This window comes from Apis mellifera, linkage group LG3 (genome assembly GCF_003254395.2).
Source record: "Apis mellifera strain DH4 linkage group LG3, Amel_HAv3.1, whole genome shotgun sequence".
NCBI classification, from domain to species: Eukaryota; Metazoa; Arthropoda; class Insecta; order Hymenoptera; family Apidae; genus Apis; species Apis mellifera.
Genome location: NC_037640.1, coordinates 9,446,094 through 9,468,983, shown reverse-complemented (window position 1 = coordinate 9,468,983; position 22,890 = coordinate 9,446,094). Strand labels below are relative to the sequence as shown.

The window sequence follows — 22,890 nt, the reverse complement described above, 5'->3', positions numbered from 1 at the left end:
AGATCTTTTTTCAAACGAGTTGGGCAAAGCTCGTCGTACTGGTCTCCCATGTACGATCAATAAATTGTGCGTGAGAATTAATAATTAAGAAAAGAGAATGGTCACACGTATATTATAATAATATATTGCTCTTGTAATACCACTGTAAAAAAAAAAAACTTGAACAACGATGATCGATGGCGATCTTGCCCTACGATCGCGATAGATCTTGATCGTTACACGGCTGACACGCGTCGTGCGCTTACAATCAGTCCACATTTACTCGCGTCTGCTGACGTTCCACGCGTGCTGGGATACGATCTAAGAGAAAGATTATAGAATATACAACAATGTCGCAGATCCATGACGAATTTTTCAATTATCGTTCTTCCAAACTGTTTTTTCTGAACGCACAATATTCCTCCTCCTTGGAGGAGGAATTTTTATAATATATATATATATATAAATATCCTTAGTCTTCCTTACCTAACGCGATATCGCTCGTTCGTTGCAACGAACTGTTGAACTTAATAATCGATAAAATCGTTTGTATTTTATACTATACGAATCCAAATACGAAGGAGCGATAAGCGAAAATCCTTCCCCCGTAGCGTGCAATAAAAAGAAGATCGTATTCGAGCACGCGCGTTTGCATGTGTGCGTGCGCGTGTGTGCATGGTACATTTATACGTTTAAAGAGTAAAATGAAAAAAATAGAAAAAAAAAAAAAAACAAAAAAAGGAAAAAAAAAAAGAAGCAAGAAAGACAAGAAAGACGAAAGGTACGCGTATCTCAAAGCTCAAACAGCGGCTCGCGCGGAGGACCGATCGCGAATTTGCTTCTCCGGCGAGCTGGCGTCATTATACATATATATATAAATATATATATATAAATATAAATATATACATTTATACGATTCTTTATACACACTGTACCCCCCTTTAAAAATAACAAACACTTAACGATGTTCTATACGATGTTTGTACGAAAGTATATGATATTAATTATGCCTCTGAAACGATATACATTTGTCCTTCTTTCGTTCTCTAGTCTCAAAGCGTCGCGGGATCAATGTGTCGAATTCTCCTCCCGCGATTATTCCCGTGTAAACAAGTCAATTAGAGTTTGATTTTAAACGTTTTAAATAAAGTAATAAGCCGTGCGTACTCACGTGCGTGATGCGTGTGAAGAAGAGAAACAGCGAGTAAGAGAAGCAGAGGAAGTGTTGATCCGCGTGTGTACAGGGAGTGTGCAACACATAGTGACGAACACGCTTTGAGACTTCGGAACATTAAGGGCCGTTTTTAGATGTAATAGAACGAACGCTGAATAATAACATTCTCTTTGTAATTTAATAAGCCAACGATATCAGACCGATAGAGAGTCTAAGAGTCGTTTTTTCTCTGTGTCTTCCTTGAAAGAATTCTCACTGTCCCCGAGCGAAACTTTCCCGTCGATTTTTTTCTTGTGCACGCGTCCGTTCATTCGTTCGTTCGTTCGTTCGTTCGTAAACGAACCGCGTCGCGTGACAATTCTCGTCGGGGAAGGGGAAAAAAGAAAACGGAATTAGAATAATGCTGCAATGTTTAGTGCTTCCAATGGCAACTCGATCGTGATACAAGTGGCCATATCGATACTGTCATTGTCTCCAAGATTTATCATATACATACGTAACAACGCTACACGTCCGACAAATAAAGTTTAAATATACATGGAATTCACACGAGTCGATTTTTTAAAAGAAACTCCGCAATTTGATTATAAAGATTTATAAAGAAATGTAAATCGCGTTTCATTTTTTGACTCGGGTCTAAAATATCAGCATTCCGAGTTGCATTTATATTAAAATAAGGGATAGAAAATAAAATTTGAGAAATTTGATCGACTGGAACGATATATATATAAAACACTGGAACGACCAACTTCTAACATGTACATAATATACATGTACATAAATATACATAATTATGATAGGATGAAAATAAAATAACTATATAATCGTGTTTAGATAAGAGTCAAAATTCATTTTGCCAAATACACTTATATATTTGTAATAAATGCACTTTAAAGAATTTGCCATTTTAAGGAAATTGGTAGTTCTAGTGTTATCATCTTGAATTTTGCTATCCAAGAAAAAAAAATTTTGGGAAAAGTTATATATCTGAGAATCCAGACCAGCCACTGTTTGTACATTTCACACGGTCGGGTAGCCACTCCACGTTTTTCACTGGAAAAACGCAAATTTTCAAAAACGCGTCTATTCAAAAATAATATTTTTCTTTTTTTTTTTTTTTTTTCTCGAAGCGTATCGAAAAATACACTCGAACGAAACTGAAAACGAAAGTAATTTTTTCGGCGATTTGAAACCCTTTTTCCGCCAATTTGCAAACCTTGCAAACGAACAAAAGATCGAAGAATGGAATCACTCGCAAAAAAACGGTTTTACATTACATTAATTTGCGACGAGAGCCAATATCGTGATTCAGTACTTACGCGCAATCGAATCGGCTCATTCTAAGCTAACGATTCTAGTAATTAGTCGAGCCTAGTATTTATCTTTGATAATTTACACATTATACACTCATAGCGATATCGTACCGAAAGTAAAAGGGAAAAAAAAAAAATCCGAATATCGTGTGAGTTACGATATAATAACGATTTAATATTGATATACATGTATAACTCTTACCGTAAGATATATTAATTATTATGGTGAAACACATAGGATGCATGTAATTAATTAACACAATAGCGTGCTCGCCATTGGTGAAAAATCTTTCCCGTCGTGTCAACCGAACAATGATCAATCGACGGACGTGTTCTTTACCAACGAGAACGAGTTCACGCGAACTTTATATATATATATATATAAATATATATATAAATATAAGAAAAAAAAAAATACATGATATTTATACACAGAATGACCAATTTTTATATGGTGCCAATACGTCTTCTACGTCTCAGACTACGTTCTTCGATAAAAGAAAACAATTTTCGTACGGAAGCCTGAGCGTAGATTAAAATTGATCATGCTGTGAATAGCGAGGCGAATAACTACGCACAGTACGCGAATATACTCACTATGCTCGTGATGGATTTATTTTATCCGTTTTCTATTCTTTTTCTATTTTTTTTTTTTGTTTGTTTGTTTTCCCTTTTTTCTTCCTATCTTCCTCTTTCTTCATACTTTGTATTCGATTACAATGACAACAGAATGACAATTATCACAACCCTTTATTCAAAGCATAATCCGTTATCGGTTGCCGCGTATAATAATATGTGATACATAAAGAAACGAGTGAGCCGAGGATACCTCGGTGGTCCCGACTGTATGGAAGTAGGATAGTTTTGACAGTACGTGCTAGTATAAAGTGTCCTTTTATATGAATAAATGATTTTGTATGTCAAACTTCTTGATCTACTGTGATTCTCACTTCCTTGATTCTCTAGAAGGGGTATCTTGAATTTTTTCAGTTGTATTAATATTTTTATGAAAAATCATTATAGGAATCATTAACGTAGGCACGTTTGGGAAATAAATTTATTATCTGCAAAATCTATAAATTTTATTTAAATGAATTTTTAAATTAAATTATAAACGCAACTAGAAAAATAAAAACGTTTTGACATTGCAGTTATTGTTATTGTTAATCTAAAAGAGAATCTGAAAAAAATGTTTGAAATTAAAGATAATTAAAAAAATTTTTATTAAAAAATAATAGAATGAAGTGTTTATTTAATGTGATTACATAAAAATTCACTTTTAATGCAAATAGACTCGATAATTTATAATTTAGAAAGTAATTAAATTAATTCATTTACTTCCCTCTTAATATACCTCATTTTCATAAAAATTTATTAAGTTTCAGAAATTCTTATTCACAAAATACTATCACATTCCATGACATAATGACGCATGATTCTCTTTCCATTTTTAACTTCAAAAATCAAATATATATTGAATACAATAAAATGCATAAAACTTTTCTCTATGGCGGATAATTCATTTTCGTTTGTTCATTTTTCCATAAATTACAGAAGCTGAAAATTCATATTGCTACTTGAATACAATTCAATAATAATTATTTAAGAAAGAGATTTTATTTTCCTTACACAATTGATTGACTTCCTTCGAATCTAAGTTTAACAAGGAAATGCTTTCTTAAAGCTTCTATCGTGTTGAGAAATTTTATAATATCCATATATTTCGCCAAGAGATATCTTGATTTTAGATTCGTTCTAATAGAATTTATAAGATCTAATGAGAATAGAATAATCGATATTTTTATCACGCTCATTTTATTACGCCACGTTTAATCAATAATTTGCTTTTTATGAGCTTCCTATATGACTTCTAATAAACATTATATGAATACTATTTATCAATTGTTAAATAAACATGTTAGTAATTAAATAACGTGTTTAAATTGTGGTAATTAAATTAAAAAATATGTAATATTATATTATTTAATTATTATATGATCAATCTGGAAAGTAATCATAGAAAAAAATTTTAATTATATAATAAATGAATGTATAATTGCATAAGTATAATTCCAGTAGATAATAAGATAATATTACTTTAATATCTGCTAGTTTTAAAAGAATATTAATTTTTCTGTTATATGTATTATTTTCTCATAAAATATACAATGATCTTTTAACGATAAAAAATAAAGATTTGAAAAACTAATTTATTGATCGTTTTTTAATTTTCATTCAGTTAAGTAATAATATATTAAAATTTAAAAAACTATTTTATTTTAATTCGTAACATAATTCCAATAAAAAGCAGTCTAAAAAAAATGACATAATTGCATTAGAAAAAATATTTTTTTTTTAATTAATTTGAATTTAAATTTATTTCACCAATTTTTATAAGACCTGTAAAAGTATAATTATGAATTATATATAGCAAATAATCTAAGCTTCAAATTAATTTATCTCTCTTCTAATTTAGCTTATTTTCGTTAAAAGGAATCGTTTTCCAAAAGCTTTTATTAGCAAAATTATTATTAACTTCCATTTTTATGTTTGTAAAATTAACTATATGCAGATAACGAAAATCAGGATCATTAGGATTTAACGATGGCCATGAAGCTTCGTCTATATATGGAATACTGAAATGTTTAAAAACTTATATTTATAAAATATACTTAAAAAGAGACAAAAAATAATAATATTTGAAAAATCTTATTCACCCCTGTATAGCAAATGATGTATAAAAATTGATCAATAACTGTTGCATAGCCAAATCTTGTGGTTTTGTTACGTTTGAAATAATTGAATTAAGCGTAAGGAATATGTCATCGCCATGGCATACTCCTAATTTAGTATAATTCATATTAAATTTCTTTTTCTTTTTTCTTTTTTTATTATAACAAAATATTCTTTGTTATAAAAAATATTACCGTAATCTGTAGTTGAACCTCCGCTCAAAATTTCACTAACGCTATGTTCAGCTCTGTAACTATAATAATATGTCCATACTGGACTCTTGTTAATTCTTGCTTGTAATCTAACAGCTTTCTCGAAATCGATGTTGAACAATCGATCACTCATCATTTGTATTATTGATTCCACTTTGTCATAATTAATCGGATCTGATCTCAGATAATAATTTTTAATTTTTTTTGCCACTTGTCTATGCTGATCTAGTGGAATAGTATAATTGAAATCGAGTAAATATGGTGCAATTTCGTCCCAATGATCGTTCAAATGCCATAGCAGTTTAGCATTGTCAACAAATTCTATCAAAATAAAATTTTTATTTTACAAGTGAATTAAAATAAAATTTTATCAATGTTCTTACTTCATATAATCATATAACCTGCAGCAGTATATAATCCTTCTTTGCTAACTACACCAGAGATCCAAGGAACATCATAAACTTGACCATTATTGATAATATTAATTGGAGAATTAGAAATAAAAGGATTGGATCCATATGTCTCAACAACAGGTCCGAAAGGAGTAAAAGGATTATACAACCAAAACTAAAATGAAGATTTGATTATATATGTGTATATATATATATATATATATATATATATATATATATATATATATGTATATATATAATTAATATATATATAATTATAATATATATATATAATTATAATATATATATATAATTGTATGAAGATAACAAAGAAAATAAGAAAGAATAATTCACCATGAAATCGCCAACAGCTTGTGCTATAATTCGCGCAGGTCGACTTTGAAGACAATCGATCATTTTTTTCGTATTATCTGTCCGACATTTCATAAGAGCACCCAATTTTTTAGCTTTTTCAGGAGCATGCTTCGTCTGTGCCCAAGGACAGAATGCTACACCACTTATCGATATTCCTCCTATATAAAATATAAAATTAGAAAGTCTTGATAGATTAAATATTAATAAGAATAAAAATAATCGCTTGCTTTTGAAAAGACCGGCACTCATAGGTGATAAATAGTGATAATGAACGCTAGCGCCACCCGCACTCATTCCAAAAATTGTTATTTTATTTGGATTACCACCGAAACTTTTAATATTATTAAACACCCAACGTAAAGCCATACTTTGATCTTTCAATCCCATATTTCCAGGTACTACAATGTCTCCGGTACTAAGGAAGCCTTAAATAAATATTTTTATATATTTTTTTACAAATAATTCTAATTTTTCTTAACTATCATTCTTACCAAATGGTCCTAAACGATAATTAATCGCAACAAACACAATATTACGATCCATAAAAAGTGTCTCGTTTGCTTCGTTCCCACTGGCAAACTGGAAAGCGCCTCCATGAATCCAAAACATCACCGGTAACAATGGTTTTCTATTATTTCTAACTGGTACGTAAATATTTATATACAAACAATCTTCGGAACCTTTCACTCTGTTTCCATGTGTCGTAAAAGTCATAAGATATTGCATACAAACGGAACTTTTCTTCGTGGCTGATAAATCTTTCGACCATTTTTTTATTGGTCGAGGTGGCTAAAATTTTATATTATATTATTATCATTTTGTAATACACAATGCCATTTTGCAATAATTTATTCTTTAATAATATCATTTAACATACTTGGAATCTAAATTTACCAACTGGAGATTGCGCATAAGGAATACCTTCATAAGCTTCGTATAATCTATCAGATCGAGATTTCTTATAATAACCACGAATGTTTCCTGTAAATGTGCTCACTTTGGGAACTTGTTTGTCTTGCCACGAAAACTTGACGAATCCCAAAAATAGCAGAATGTACGATAGTTTCAACATGTACATTTTAAGACTATATATGTATCTATTCGGTAGCCAAGTTTTTATAAACAAAATTTTCAATAAGTTATATATAAATAGTTTTATTAATATCATATCTTTAGTTTAGGTGATAAAAACAAAGTTTCATAAAAAATTTATCGATATATCGATTACTACTATGATTATATTACCATTAACTGTCACTAATTGATCATCAAAATTAAAATGGTGGTCACGCATTGTCTATTACAATATCGTCAATTGTCACGTTGCCATATATTATAAGTATTTCAATATTGCAATACATGCTATTGTATTAAATTAATATTAATTAATTTCTAAAAAAAATTGGATATATGAAAACGCTATAATTTAATATTAATAATTTTAATAATAAATATAAAATTATTATAAATTAATTAAAATAAGTTCTTTTCTTTAATTAAAAAAAAATCTTCAATAGAACTGAAATTAATTACACGATGCAGATCGATGTAGAAATAAATTTAAAGAACAATTAAAGATTCAAGAATAATCAGAGTAACAAATCTATAAAGATTTCTATCTATAAAAGAATATATTTATATTTCAATCTATAAAAGAATATATTATTCTGATACTTATTTATAAAACTAATATTTGTATATTTTTGAATTATAAACTATTCTATGTTATTTAAAAGATAACCTTGAAAATTAGTGCCAGTCGTAAAAAATAAAAAAATTAGTATAGTTATACATTATTGCAATATGAATACAAAATTTCAACATGGTATATTAAATGCCTATAAACATTTTACTTTTAAACATAGCTATCAATTTATTACTCACGACAAACAATGCTATGATATATACTAAAATATTAAATATATTAAAATTTTAGAAATATCATGAATCTTTATTTATAATTTTATCAAATAAAATTTTGTTAATCATAATAAATTCATAAATTCGTCTTAAAAAATATACCTGCATTTCTATAATTTATCTAATTAAATAAAAATATAATTAATTAATACGTATTTTTAATACGTATTATTTGTTCTATAATTAGTAATTATACTATATTGTACTCACTTGTAATGATTAATAATTGTATTATTCGCAATATACGTACTTATAAAATGTATAATATTTTATTCGGAAGTATTTAAATACATGAATGCGATAATTTTTATACGTGTATTGTCATCCGTTATTATAAACGAATAAATGTTGTTATACTACTGTCTTATCTACAAACGGTAAGCTGCATACTTTTTGAATAACTGATTTATTTTTCAAATATAATTAAATTTTACAATTATAAAAATATAAAGATTTTTTCTGGAATATTTAAATAGGTATATTTTTATTTAGAGTTTTAAAATACATATATTTTATTCATGAATTTAGAATATCCGAATGTATGAAAATAATTTTAAGTTAATTACTAAATATAGTAAATTTTCAAAATAATTAAATTTTATAATTATAAAAATATAAAGATTTTTTCTGGAATATTTAAATAGGTATATTTTTATTTAGAGTTTTAAAATACATATATTTTATTCGTGAATTTAGAATATCCGAATATATGAAAATAATTTTAAGCTAATTACTAAATATAGTAAATTTTCAAAATAATTAAATTATTCATAAAATAATATTTAAAAAATCTTCAACATTACTACTTTATAAAAAATATTCAAATATTCTATAATAAAATTATTAGAAGGAAACAAAAAAATTATTTTAGTATTTTCAACTACGTATAAAGTATAGGGAATTTATTTTTTTATATTAACCTTACATGAATTCAATGGCGGGAATAGTCATTATAATAATGGTGTGTGACGTTTTATATTATTGTTATTTGATTAATAATCGTTTGATTAATATCTTCATAAAAATTATGTAAATTGAGTAAATTTTTGTTCGTTTCATTAGTGTGTACTAATGTTCTTATTTGATAAAATATTTGTTCGCTATTAGTTACTAGTAAATCTATTAAGTTATTACGCATTAAATGAGGTTATCTTATATTTTTTTTATAATCTTAAAAAAGGAATTATATATAATATAAAAATAAATGTTGTTCAGATAAATTGTTTTTATAATGGATATCATAGCAACACAAGTTTATGAAAATTGTGATGTTACATCATCAGAAATTTCTTATTCTACACAAGATAATAAAATACAGGTAAAAATAAGTTCGATAATCTTGATATTTTCTTTTTGTATGTTTTGTATTTATATATTTATTCTCTATATTTAATTTTTTTTCATCATTCTTTTTTATTTTCCTTTCTTTTTTATTTATCCTATAATATAATATATATTTTATATTTCATATTTTTATTTTGTAAATTTAAAATAAAATTTAGCAATATTTTTATATGAAATATTTTAGATTGGAGAACTAATTGTTGGTACTGAAACATATCCAATTAAAAAAGGAATTAATCAAATTGGCAGACATCCAGATTGCAATATTATATTCAATAATCCGGTAAGTACTTAAATTTTTTAATTTTTTATTAGTTAATACATAAGTAAAATAAGCATAAATTTAAATTAAATAATATAATTATTCATAATTATAACACTTTATTATATAAAATTGCTATGAAAACATAAAATGTATAATTTTACATTTATTGAAATTTGAAATATATAATTTTACAATTATTACAAAATTTGTATGAAATATTTTAATAAAATTTATAATTCTTCTTTCAATGTGTCAGATGTATGTAATTTGTTTTCATTAAAGTTAATAGAATTCCAGAAATCTTCGCGACCAAAATTTGTACTGCTATCCATTTGAATCTTTCCTGGTCCAGCAATGTGTAAATAATGAAGTGATTTTTCATTTGGATTTAATCTTGGCCATTGAACACTATTAACGTTTGGTACTCTAAAATAATTTAAAAATAAATATAAATTGATTTCTATTTTAATATATATCAGTTAAAATATCTACTTACCCATTATTTACAAATGATACCCAAAAATCAATCAAAACTTTTTGCATTTTAATATCATTTGTTGTGGTTGTGGAAGCGAGAAAAGGAGTATCTACAACCATGTATGCATCATCTGCATGACACACACCTGTATAAAATTATATTTAATAAGATACAATTATCATTTTTTTCTTATATTAAAAATGAAGTTTTGAATCTGAATTTTATACCATATTTATTAGAAGTTCCACTCATAATTTCACTAATACTGTGTGCACCTTTATAAGTATAATAATAAAACCAGACAGGTTGTCGATTAACTTTAGCTTGCATTCTAGCTGCTTTTTCACCGTCAGTAATAAAGAATCGATCACTGGCTACATCAATTAAATGTTTTAGAGTTGTTTCATCAATTTTATTTGATTCAAAATAATAATTCCTAATGAGTCTAGCAACTTCAACATGTTTTTCTTTGGGAATGGTATAATTGTAATCAAGAAAATAAGGGGCAATAAGATCCCAGTTTTCATCCAATAATTTCAAAGCTTCTGGTTTAGCAATAAATTCTGTAAAATTTATGATTTTAAATCACAATTCAAAATGATACAAATATTTTTCGATCATTTCGCCCATTTCTTACCAGCGACTGGATATAATCCTTCTTCACTGGTAACTCCTGTAACCCATGGAACATCTTGAACATCACCGCTATTTATAATTTCAATAGGAGTACGATCGATAAATGGAAGTGAATTCGAATCATTATTAACTTTCTCCGTAACGGGTCCGAACGGTGTGAATGGATTATAATAGAATCGCTATAATTAGATTATTAATTTCGAATTAAAAATTACATTAATATGATAGCAAAATAATATAATAAGAAAAGAAATGTACCATAAAATTAGCGAGAGTTTCAACTATAGCTCGAGCTGGACGATACCTGAGACAACGTATCATTTCCTTGACATTACGTGTAGGGCAACCCATAAAAGCTCCTACTTGTTTGGCTTTCTCCAAAGAATTTTCTGTTTGAGTCCAACAATTTAAAGCTGTACCACTGATCGAAATACCACCTGTATTACATAAAATTTAAAAAAAAATAAGAAAATAAATAGACAAAAGTACACCGAATATAAATCAAAAAATCAGAATATTTTAATAAAAAGAAATAAGATTTTGCAAAAGACCTTGGAAAAGACCGGCGCTCAAAGGTGATAAATAATGATAATGAACGCTAGCACCACCGGCACTTAAACCTATTAAAGTTATCCTCTTTGGATTACCACCGAACCATTCAATATTTTCTGAAACCCATCGCAACGCCATACTTTGATCCTTCAATCCCATATTACCGGGAACTACTTCATCTTCTGTACTGAGAAAACCTTAAACAATATTATCTATTATAACTTTTCTTACAATTATCTATGATTATTATACAAAATGACAAATAATTATTCCTAAATAAATACCTAATATTCCTAAACGATAATTAATTGTAACAAATATAACATCGCTATCCATGAGATATTTGGCACCCATTGGTATTCCACTACCAAATTGAAAAGCACCACCGTGGATCCAAAAGATTACTGGTAATGATTGAGAAGGTGTTCTATCTGCCGGCACGTAAACATTCAAATACAGACAATCTTCGGCACCTTCAATTTTGTCACGTGGATTTACAGGCAATTGGGTATACTGTAGACAAGGAAAGCCGAATTTTGTTGCGGAAAGCTCGCCTATCCATGCTGGAATTTTTTGAGGCGCCTGAAGAAAATAATAATCATTTATTATCATTAAGTTCAACAAAGAAATTTGAAATATTATTAATATTACAAACAATTATATGATGCTTAAAGATTCATAATATTAAATAATTTTTCCAATTTCAAAAATTAAATCTAATCAAACACTTTTTACCTTGAATCGAAATTTCCCAACTGGAGGTAACGCATAAGGAATTCCTTCGTAAGCTTCATATTGTTTTCCATTGCCAGATATCTTATAATATCCCTTAATTGCACCTAAAGGAGTTTTTACTCTGGGCGCATCTTCCAAAGTCCAACCAAAAGTCACAAGAGAAGAAAGAAGTACTAGGAATAGTAGCTTCATCTTTAATGAAATAACACTATTTTGATTATTCTCGTTTTATTTGTTACTTATCTTTACAACGTCACTTGTAAAAAGATAAATGTCTATATAAGATTTTTGATGTTTTTATATATAACTATAATTATTTTCTTTAATTTAAATTTTTTAATAAATTAAGAAAAAAATTAAGAATTAAAAATAGATATATTATGTATATATATGTATATATATAAATATATAAGAAAATTATATTTATATATAAATAATCTACTAAAGAATTGAAGATGAAGAATCATAATATGATTAGGTAGTATATATGGATGTTGATACAGTTGTTTGCTTTTATTAGCCAACATGATATGATAAAATGATTAAAATAAAAAGAGAAAAAAGAAGTTTAAATTACTTTAATCATTTTAATGCTATGCCATTGAACACGAGATCATCTGACTAATAATTAAATAAATTATTATTAATCAACTTCGAAATTTAAAGTAATAATAGTGATAAGATCAGTAATCATAGCAATCAGAATAATTACTGAATGATTCACTTGAATTCAATAATTGATGTTTTCTGTTAGTTTCAATCATTATTTCTAAAATTAACAATTTTTTTCGAGTAATATTATTTTAAATGCTATTTTAATAATTATTTTAAGTAGTTTAAATATTTTTAAAAATATTTTGAAATTATAATTAAATTATTTATGATACTATATTATGTAATAATGTAAAATATATATATATATATAATATATAAATATATATAAATATTTATAATATAGTATTAAAAATACTTTTTTAATTTTTATTTTTTCATTAAAAATACGTAATAGAGTAGAATAAAATAATCTATTCTATATATATTTTAAAAAAATATGATTTTTAATCATATTTTTACTGATAAAATAATTTTTGCATAAACATAAATTATCTATAAAGTATACATTAAGATATAAAATGTTTAAAAAAACACTGATAAAAGTTAGAAAAAAATATTTGCTGTTTTATATTGGTATTTGTATTGATAATATTTAACAAAAATTTATAATCATATATTTTATTTTATTTTTTCGATATTATATATATAATGAAATAAATTATTAATTGTAAAGTTTCTTTCATAAACAAAATTCTATCTTATATTATTTTATATTATGTTATAATCATGATTAGAATAATGAAATAAAGAGAACGGATAATTTATTTCATTTATTTAAATCAAATTTTAATTATAAGCAGTAGATAAAAATATTGAAATCACATGAAAAATTAGTTTAATATAATATATCAGTTATTAAAAATTAAATTTTACATAAAATGTTATATTATTATGTAACTCTAATCATAAAATGTAATAAATGTAAAATAGATTAATTTAATTTACAGACGGTATCCAAAAGACATGCAGAGATCGAAGCTAATAATCATGAAACAGCCGTATGGATTTGTGATCTGAATTCTTCAAATAAAACAAAATTGAACAACGTAATATAAATTTTATCTATATAATGTAATATTAATTATTTAATCAAATTTAATTGATTTCTATGCAATAGAAATTTTATAATTTCAATTATTTCGTAATTATTCTTAATTTTTTTTACTAATATATAAAAATTGATAAATTGATAAAATTAATTAAAATTAATTAATATTTATAATATAAGAGATTTTTTTAAATTATTTAATAATTAATCATTATCATATCATTTCACAGCATTGTATATAGCGTCATCAAACTTTGCTAGTTAGAAATAATTAAGCAGATAAAATTTTTTAATGATTTAATATATTTTTTTTGTCTCTCTTTAGTCAATTCTAAGGCCAAATCGATTCTATGAACTTAAAAATGGGAACGTGTTGGAGTTTGGCATGGTGCGAGCAGTATTTAAATTCTATCATTCAATGGATGAATCTTTAATTCCAGAAACTCCAGCATTATCTCGTCAAAAGTTACAGAAATTGATCATTCCAGGAACACCTGATTCGTCATTGGTAATTATTATTTGCTTAATTACGATACATTTGTATGTATTGTATCATATAAATATATGATTTTATAGAACAATTCGTCCACATTGGGAGAAAACATTTCTATGATTTCTTCCATTCAAACCAACGAGAAAGAAACCATATTTCGATGTCCGAATCCGATACCTGCAAGAACTTCGACTAGCAGCACTCGGAAAAACAATCTTCAGAATTCTTCTGTTAATAATTTGGATAATTCCCAAAATTCTGATGGAGAAAAGAAACAAAATGTAGGTGTATCAAGAATTAATATTTATGATATGGAAAAATCATTCGAGTCTCTTAATGGAACAAACATTGATGTTCACGATGTTGAAACTCAAAAAATTCGCTTGAATAATAAAGAAATCGTTTTAAAATCTTTAAACGAGCAAAAAGTTAATACGCATGATATAGAAACGCAACATGAAATAAATGCTCAAGAAAATGTTATTGATATTCATGATATAGAAACGCAACACGACATAGATATTCATGATATGAAAACACCAAAAAAAATTCATGCTATATCTCGTAATGATAATAAAACACAAGATAATGAAAAACTTAAAACAGAAATTGAAGAAAATGGAAATTTAATTATGGAAAAAGAAAATAATATTATTATACAAAAAGATGAAGCTATTGCGAGTACATCATATTTTAATGATACTAATAAATGTAAAAATAAAATTGAACATGGACAAAGTATTAAGAAACATTTGCAGAAGAATTCGCAAAGATGTTCACAGTCATCAATTGCAACAAATTTTGAAAATGAACTTTCGGAACTTGACACAAGTCGAAATTTACTTGGTTCACAATGTTTATTAGAAGATTTAATTGACGATGATGATAACGATGACTTACTTGATGAATCAAAATCAAGATCATCAACTCCTTTAAAAACTTCATACGTAAATGATGACGAAGATGTAAATAGTAAAAGCACCGACAGTGAAAACATATTTGAAGCAGCAACACAAATCAATCAAACTGATAAAGATACAATTCATCGCATTAATTATTCGTTTAAAGCTTCTTTAACGGACCCTAATGATTCCGATGAGACTGACAATGAGTGTGTATTTCAAAGATATTCTTTTGAAGAAAATAAAAAGAATGAAAAATCTTCAATAATTCGAGTATCTGAGAGTGACGATTCATTTACCGATGAAGAAGGTCGTTTTATAGAAATGGCTGCAATAGAAAAGCGAGCTGCTTCCAATTCGTTTGAAAAGCGAAATAGAAATAAAGAAATTAAAAATGATTCAAGCAAAGATTCTGAGGATCTGTTTAACATGCTTACTCAACCAATAAATAAAAAGGATCTATTATCCAAATGTGATGAAAAAACACAGAATATTAGAGATAAGGTAGATAAAGAAATAGATTTTGATACTCCAACGCAAGTAATTGATAAGAAAAATAATTCAGAAATAAATAAAGATATTGAAATAAAAGAAAGGATTAAAAATATAGAAGTAGAGCAAGTTGATGATTTTACACCAACTCAAGTTGTTTCAACACTTAAATCCTCCTCTAAAGAAATGAATTCTCTTGCAATAAAAAATAAAATAATTCCTGATGATGAAAATATTACTGAAATGGAAGATAATACACCTACTCAAATAATTAACATTATAGAAAAAACTTCAAATATAGATAATAATAAATATTCTAATTCTTTGAATTCTATAAAATTAAATACTATAGAAGACGCAAGTATTGAAAACATCGATTATGAAATGGCTGCTACTCAGCCAATCAATGATACAGAAATGCGAAAATCTGTATCAGTTATTAATAAGAGTAAAAATATATTGAATTTATCCGAGAAATCAAATAATATAAATTTAGATGATACTATAGAAAAAAATTTAAACGCAATGTTTGAAGATGTGAATGAAGAACATAATGAAGAACAGCAGCAAATATCAACTCAGCTTCTTAAAAATATGTTAGAAACTTCGCACTGCGAGAATAAATCACCCACCAATAATCTTAATATAAATGATAATTCAATTGATTGTAATATTGAGAAATCTATAAAAGAAAAAAATAGTAAAACAATAGATCCAAGTTCGAATTTAGAATCAAGTAAAAAATTGAATAAATCTAATTTAAAAAATATTGATAACATTCCTGAAGATTTATCAATATCAAAATCATCTACAAAAAAAGAACATGAAGAATCTAAAACAGTTAACACAATACAAGAAGAAAATAAAAAAAAAGAATGTATATTTAAAGAAAATAAAGCAGATTCAGAAAATATAGGTAATCAAGTTTTGAATATGTCAATTGATAGTAATCAACTTCAACAAACTTCTAAAGTATTAGAAAATAACGATGATGATATATTAGCTGGTTTACCTGAAGTTAAAATTGCAGGTACATATCCAACAAGTCCAACTTCGTCAACATCATCTGAATATAGAATAAATATTAATCATAATCGAACGAAGCAAATATCCATAAAAATTGCACCTAAAAAAAGAAGATCTTCACGAAAAACATTTAATCACAAAAATACGCAAAACACAGAACTTGATCATACTATTAATAACTCAAATTCTACAACTATTTTGAAAAATTTTTCAAATTCGTTTTCAAACAACTTCAATGATGATAGAATATCAGTAGAAGAAACCAATAAAAAAAAGAAAAATAAAAAAACAAAAGAATCAATAAGAAAGACAAATCCAGAAAATTTACATAAATCCAAAGAAAGCAATACTTCACCAAAATCGGTAGCCTTTATTAATTCACAAGAAAAAGCAAGACAAAGTCCTTTTATTTCGACTAATAGAAGGACTCGTAATTCGAGCAAAGAGAATATTGATCATTTATCTATTTTTCAGGTGGAAAAAGAAGCACTAATTAAGAAAGTAGCTGGTGAATCTGCAGAGAAAAATCTTCCGAATACATGTGTTAAAAAAAGATCGCTTAGTATGACGGATAGGATTGAAATTAACAATTCCAAAAAGCATAAAAGTAATATTAAAGAAAATGAGTTTATTAACACTAGAAGTAGAAAAATAAGTAAGGTAACTGGCAGAAGACAATCTGCAAATACTCTTAATATTAGCTCCTTGAAAAACTCGTCAATTTCATGTAATGAAAAATTACCCGATGAAGACATAAGTTTAGATAAACAACCAATAATAAAAATCGAAAAAATGTCCGTTTATACTCCAACAGAATCAATATCAAGTACTCCAACGGGAGAGATAATTAATAAGAAACGTAAAAATAAGCAACGTAATCAACGTACAAATATTATAGATGATCAAGTTGTTTCTATAGAAAACGAGAAAACTAGTCAAAATACAAAAACACAAAGAATCGAATTTCAAATAGACGAAATTAGTTCTCAAATAGGAGAGGAATCTCAAGAAATAGAAATGATCATGAACAATGCCCTTAAAGAACAAAGTACAGAAACAAAAAAAGATATAGACAACAATGCAACAAATATCAAAACCAGAAACAGTAAAAAACATAAAAATATTCATATGAATGCTGATAACGCGGAAAGTAGTAATACATCATCTATTATATACGAATCTGATAATGCAAATTTTGAAATTCCCACTTCAAAAATTAAACATATGAAGATGTCGAAAAATAAATCAAATATAACTAATACATTAAAAAATGAATCCATCAAAGAAATGAAAAAAAAGAGCAAGCAGTCCACTAGATCAACTCGAGCTCATCGACGATCAATTACAGATTCTTCTACAGATGAAAATACAAAAATTGTCAATGAACATATAGAAACGAAAAAAAAAAGTAAACAGTCCACTAGATCAACTCGAACTCATGAACAATCAATTATGGATTCTTCTATGGAAACTAATCAAACTACTTTAACTAACAATATAAATAAAATAAATAGTTTAAGAAATAAGCGACAAAGACAAACAACAGAAAAGATCGAAAGCAATAAGAAGAAAAAAATGGATTTCACAGAAGAGACAAATTCAGAAACAAATTCCAGCATTGAAGTTACATCACTAGTTTCTACACCCAATAGAACACGTAGAAGTATGAATTCTTCATTTGCAACATCATCACCATTTAAAATAAAACATAAAGTTTTATTTACGGGTATTTCAAGTAATGATTATAACAAATTATTAACAAAATTGGGTATATATTAAATTTTATTGTGAAGAAATATAATGAGAAATAATTATATTGTATAATTAATTAATTTTTTTTTTTATAGGCGCATCTCAAGTTGAAGATCCAACAAAATGTACTGTATTGGTTACAGACAAAATACGAAGAACTGTTAAATTTTTATGTGCTTTAGCACTATCTATACCAATTGTTTCAACTAATTGGTTGCATGATAGTGAAAAAATTGGCCATTTTGAAGAGTTAGAAAGTTACATATTGGAAGATCCTGAAGCTGAAGCTAAATTTCACTTTAAATTAAAGAAAAGCTTAGAAAAAGCAAAAGAATATAAGCTTTTAGAAGGATATACACTTATTTTAACTCCTAATATAGCTCCACCACCTCCAGAATTAAAAAGTATGGTACAGAAATAATAAAATTATTTCAATCAGGTAAAAAAAGAAAATATACATTAAAAAGACATATTTGTTATAGGTATAATTATTTCATGTGGTGGCAAAGCTTTACTTCGACCACCATCATCTTGGCCTGAAAAAGCAATGATTATTTCTAATAAAGAAGATTTAACAAATGCGAAAAAATTTCTTGCAAAAGCACCTAAAAATATTACCATTCAGTCAACAGAATTTATATTAACTGGTATTTTAAGACAAGAATTGGAATTTAATGAATTTAGATTATATAATTAATTTTTCAAATTTCTTTAATGGCAAAAATGTGCAAATTACTTTTATATATATATATATTTTTTAAATATTTTCAAATGAATACATATAAAATTAGAAGTACATTTTGTGTAATTGATATAATATGTCTTAATTTTGCAATATAAAAATATTATGTATATATAAATATATATATGTATATCTTCTAAAGATGCTTTATAAATGTATATAAAATTTTGAATAGATTGAATTAAATCTCTGTATAAATAAAATTTTTATATTTTAAAATATAGTAATATATAAAATAATTTATATTTTTAATATAATGTAAGCAATATTCAATTTTAATATAAAATGCAATATAATATAATATAAAATACAAACAAAAATTTTTTAATTTATATAAAATCTGACATATTTGTAATGGGTTTGTTATATTCTATATTAATATTTAATATGGAAATGGATTTAAATTAATTATTACTTACACACATTCTTTAATTATAAATTTTATTGTTCAAAATTATACAGTCATTTCTATTTAATATTTTTATTTTTTACTAAACTTAAAGTTGATTTTTGAATGTAACAAAAATTTTTCATAACATGATAAAGAAATGCATTCCCCTTAATATTCACATCAAATAAAGTATTTTCACACTGTCATACATTCCTGGTTTTTAAATTGAGCAATTGAGTTCTAATATCAACTAAATAAAACATTTATAACCACTTAAATGCACAAAATTTAGAAAATTTATATAGTGTATATAAATTTAATACAGATATATCTGTATACTAATGTGTGAAAGCTCCAGATTCAGGCAATTCTGGATTAAAAGTAATCTAATTAGGAGATAGTTATATATACTTTAAAGTCACAATATATAACATGAGTAATAGTAATAATTGTAAGATAATATTTATACTAAATACTAATTATCTTATTCTAAGTAAAAATTTATATTTAGTAACTAAATGCATTACTAAGAATAAAAGAAATGAAAAAATTGTTATCATATTCAAAAATGTTCAAGAAATTTTAATCAATTGACAAATACTTTTTTCAAACAGCAACTTCAGGGCAGGATAATAATCTGAGTTCCTAAAACAAATAATAAATCATTAAAAATATTAGCAATTGATAAAAAATTATTTTAATAATAATAAATTATTTTCAAATAAATATTATTTTTCAAGAATTTATATTAATACTTCCAAATATATTAAATATTCTTATATTTTTTTTTTATATATCATTTTACAAAACTAAAATTTTCAAGAAATGAGTCACCTTTAAAATATTGCGCAGTAGATAAAAGAAGTACAAAAAATTTTAACAAGTCGTTATATTAATAAGCGCATTATTAATAATACTGAATCGAAAATATAAATAATTAATTTCAATTTATTTATTTTCAATTGTATCAAGAAATATGATAAATGTGTTTCTACGATTTAGAATTACTTGTAAAAGAAAAACAAGAATGTAAACACATACAAACTCGGCCAAGGTTTCAGACTTTCCGGTTGCATTCAAATCGATAACGTAATAAGCAATATATACTGTTAACAATTATGTCGCAATTAAAAAATTGCTACTTACTGCTTATGCTTTAGTTTTTCCAACATTTCGCTTATTATGTTCAGAATTCATCAATTTAGTAAGGATCTTTCTAGAATGGCCGCACGGATCAAAATGATTCGTATGTGTAAGAGCTTCGCGTTTGCTTCGCTGTTTTCCACTATGACCGGTAAAGATATGCTTGTCGTAATCGTAATTAAAATGTTCGTATTCGTCAACGTAATAGTCAGACATAGCTCTTGTTTTCTGAAAAAGTATTCAAAAAAATAATATCGTAGAATGCAAACGAAAAATCTCTCCTTATCACACGTTTACTTCAAACTATTTAGACACCGTTGATTGCAACTGTTATATAGGCTACCAAAGAACTTCTACGCAAGCGCAATATCCAGTAGTGGCTCTAGTATTTTAAATACCTGATATAAGAATTATTTTAGCAAATTAAATCTCTCTTTTCATTTATTTCTTATTTTAATCCAATTTTTCATTAAATTTTTTTAAAGTAAAAATGTAAATTTTAATTTTTCTAATATATTAAAATTTAATAAATGAAAATTTAATAAGATCATATATCAAAGAACTAGAATTTAAAATTTCTAAAAAAAATTAATATTCTTGTTTGTATTGATCGCAACATTAATATTTGCAATCATTAAAATATAGTTTATTTTATAAATTACGTATATTTAATAGTTTTTTTATTTTTAAATAATTTAAATATGAATAATCTTGTATATTAAAATATAACAATCTATGAACAAAAATAATTGGTTAAGCTCATATAATTATTTACTAGAAACTTATGTATTATGTACTTTATGTACAAATTTAAAATATGTAATTTCATGATATAGACAGCCCTGGTAATATATCTTTCTCCTGTTTCAAAATATTAATATTGATTCAAGTTTTCATATATTTGAAATTAGATGCAATTTTATGGAAAATGTATGCCTGATAGTTCTAAATTTATATATTGAATTTTTGTTATATGATATAATCTGTATGTTTGGCAACAAACAATACATTGATCCATTACGCACGCGCAATTAGCGTCTTGTTACAATGACTTCTAGAAGTATCCCTACCACTATAAGCAAAATGTCGACGTATATTTTGCTTATAGTTATCATGTTCACTGACATATCTTAAAAGATATAGAAAGAATGCAAAAATATTCACTTGGGGTATGATAAAACAATTGGTGTCAAACATATTTTTTATTCTATATATTATAGAAGAATGTAAGTTAAAAAATATAATCTATAGTGATGAAATTTGATTGAATTCTTTTATCTTGAAATCGATTACAATATTATTTGAATCCAAGTAAGTTATCGAAAAATCTGTCTTTATTATTAAATATTAATTAAATCCATATGTATGAAAAAATATAAATTATTTACATAAATACATACATTTATATTTATATATCTTTATGCAATATTAGATTATACGTGATATCTATGTTTACATTACAATTGTAAAATGCAGATTTTTTTTATCTTATTTATTATAACTTATAGATTTATTTTTAATTTTAATTTATTTACAATTTATTAAAAAATATTTAAATATTGTATATTGTAATATATGAGAAATATTTTGAAAAAAATGAGAAAAGAATTTTAAAATTTAATAGATTTTAAAATCGATGGTTTTTACATTTTTTTTCTTTCTTATTGAAAGTTGTTATGATAACGAATTGTGATTAATGTGTTATTGGCAGAAATATTGTGTTTTTCAAGATTATTTATAAAATATTGTTCAAATTTGTAATAATAGAAATTATTTATTTAATAGATTTGACATATATGATTATATTTATACCATCCATACATAAAAATTTGTACGCAGTATGTCAAATGAAAGATCGAAACTATTATTGACTTCGTAAAATTACAATCGATTGAAAGAATATCGCATACATATAAAATTCCGTTAATCAAGTTAATCAATAGCACATAAATAGAAATATCGACAAAAATAAATATATATATCAATAATGAAGCTGTAAGAGTGACTTAACATGATTCAACATATATTTCAATTAATGTTATCTTCAATATTTCGTAATATTTACTTTTATATATAGAGTTGAGATATTTGATTTTTTAAAAATTTAATTTAAATTTAATTTTTAGAAACTGTTAAGTAAAAAAATGAAAATTACTTTCTTTAAATTTCTTTATAATA

At 25.4% G+C, this 22,890-nt stretch overlaps 4 protein-coding genes across 5 annotated transcripts; 1 reads left to right on the top strand and 3 right to left on the bottom strand.

Moving 5' to 3' along the window:
- Positions 1 to 4,933: 4,933 nt before the first annotated feature.
- Positions 4,934 to 7,256, bottom strand: Est-6 (venom carboxylesterase-6). Its single transcript, NM_001126244.1, is given in 8 exon segments — positions 4,934 to 5,102; positions 5,184 to 5,307; positions 5,394 to 5,732; positions 5,813 to 5,978; positions 6,158 to 6,336; positions 6,406 to 6,603; positions 6,670 to 6,967; positions 7,056 to 7,256. Coding segments are annotated over 8 exon segments (1,674 nt in total).
- A 1,767-nt stretch (positions 7,257 to 9,023) lies between these two features.
- LOC100577253 (GRIP and coiled-coil domain-containing protein PFC0235w) lies at positions 9,024 to 19,192 on the top strand. Of its 2 annotated transcripts, XM_006564007.3 has the most exons (8): positions 9,024 to 9,416; positions 9,627 to 9,725; positions 13,671 to 13,769; positions 14,097 to 14,279; positions 14,348 to 17,047; positions 17,159 to 18,452; positions 18,532 to 18,840; positions 18,919 to 19,192. In XM_006564007.3, exons 1-8 carry the CDS (start codon positions 9,330 to 9,332, stop codon positions 19,131 to 19,133), a joined length of 4,986 nt encoding a protein of 1,661 aa, XP_006564070.2. In that variant the 5' UTR covers positions 9,024 to 9,329; the 3' UTR covers positions 19,134 to 19,192. The 2 variants fall into 2 exon arrangements, with proteins under 2 accessions (XP_006564070.2, XP_006564069.2); XM_006564006.3 differs by having other exon boundaries at positions 14,348 to 18,452.
- Jhe (juvenile hormone esterase) lies at positions 9,747 to 12,481 on the bottom strand. The gene is given in 8 exon segments (NM_001011563.1): positions 9,747 to 10,133; positions 10,204 to 10,330; positions 10,413 to 10,748; positions 10,823 to 11,000; positions 11,080 to 11,258; positions 11,373 to 11,570; positions 11,658 to 11,955; positions 12,109 to 12,481. Coding segments are annotated over 8 exon segments (1,704 nt in total). The 5' UTR covers positions 12,301 to 12,481; the 3' UTR covers positions 9,747 to 9,937.
- Positions 19,193 to 19,643: 451 nt separating the features above from the next.
- On the bottom strand, positions 19,644 to 21,034 carry LOC726175 (nuclear protein 1). The gene is made up of 2 exons (XM_006564009.2): positions 20,716 to 21,034; positions 19,644 to 20,214 (listed from the first exon to the last, which is right to left on the bottom strand). The coding sequence occupies exon 1, from the start codon at positions 20,926 to 20,928 to the stop codon at positions 20,719 to 20,721; it is 210 nt and encodes a 69-aa protein (XP_006564072.1). The 5' UTR covers positions 20,929 to 21,034; the 3' UTR covers positions 19,644 to 20,214; positions 20,716 to 20,718.
- Between the last annotated feature and the right edge of the window lie 1,856 nt (positions 21,035 to 22,890).

What these genes read in the sequence shown, in the direction of transcription:
- LOC100577253 (XM_006564006.3), top strand. Translation starts at nt 9,330, where the DNA reads ATGGATATCATAGCAACACAAGTTTATGAAAATTGTGATGTTACATCA. An exon ending in GAACACCTGATTCGTCATTG is followed by an intron (nt 14,280 to 14,347) that starts GTAATTATTATT and finishes ATGATTTTATAG; the next exon opens with AACAATTCGTCCACATTGGG. An exon ending in CAAATTATTAACAAAATTGG is followed by an intron (nt 18,453 to 18,531) that starts GTATATATTAAA and finishes TTTTTTTTATAG; the next exon opens with GCGCATCTCAAGTTGAAGAT.
- LOC726175 (XM_006564009.2), bottom strand. Translation starts at nt 20,928, where the DNA reads ATGTCTGACTATTACGTTGACGAATACGAACATTTTAATTACGATTAC.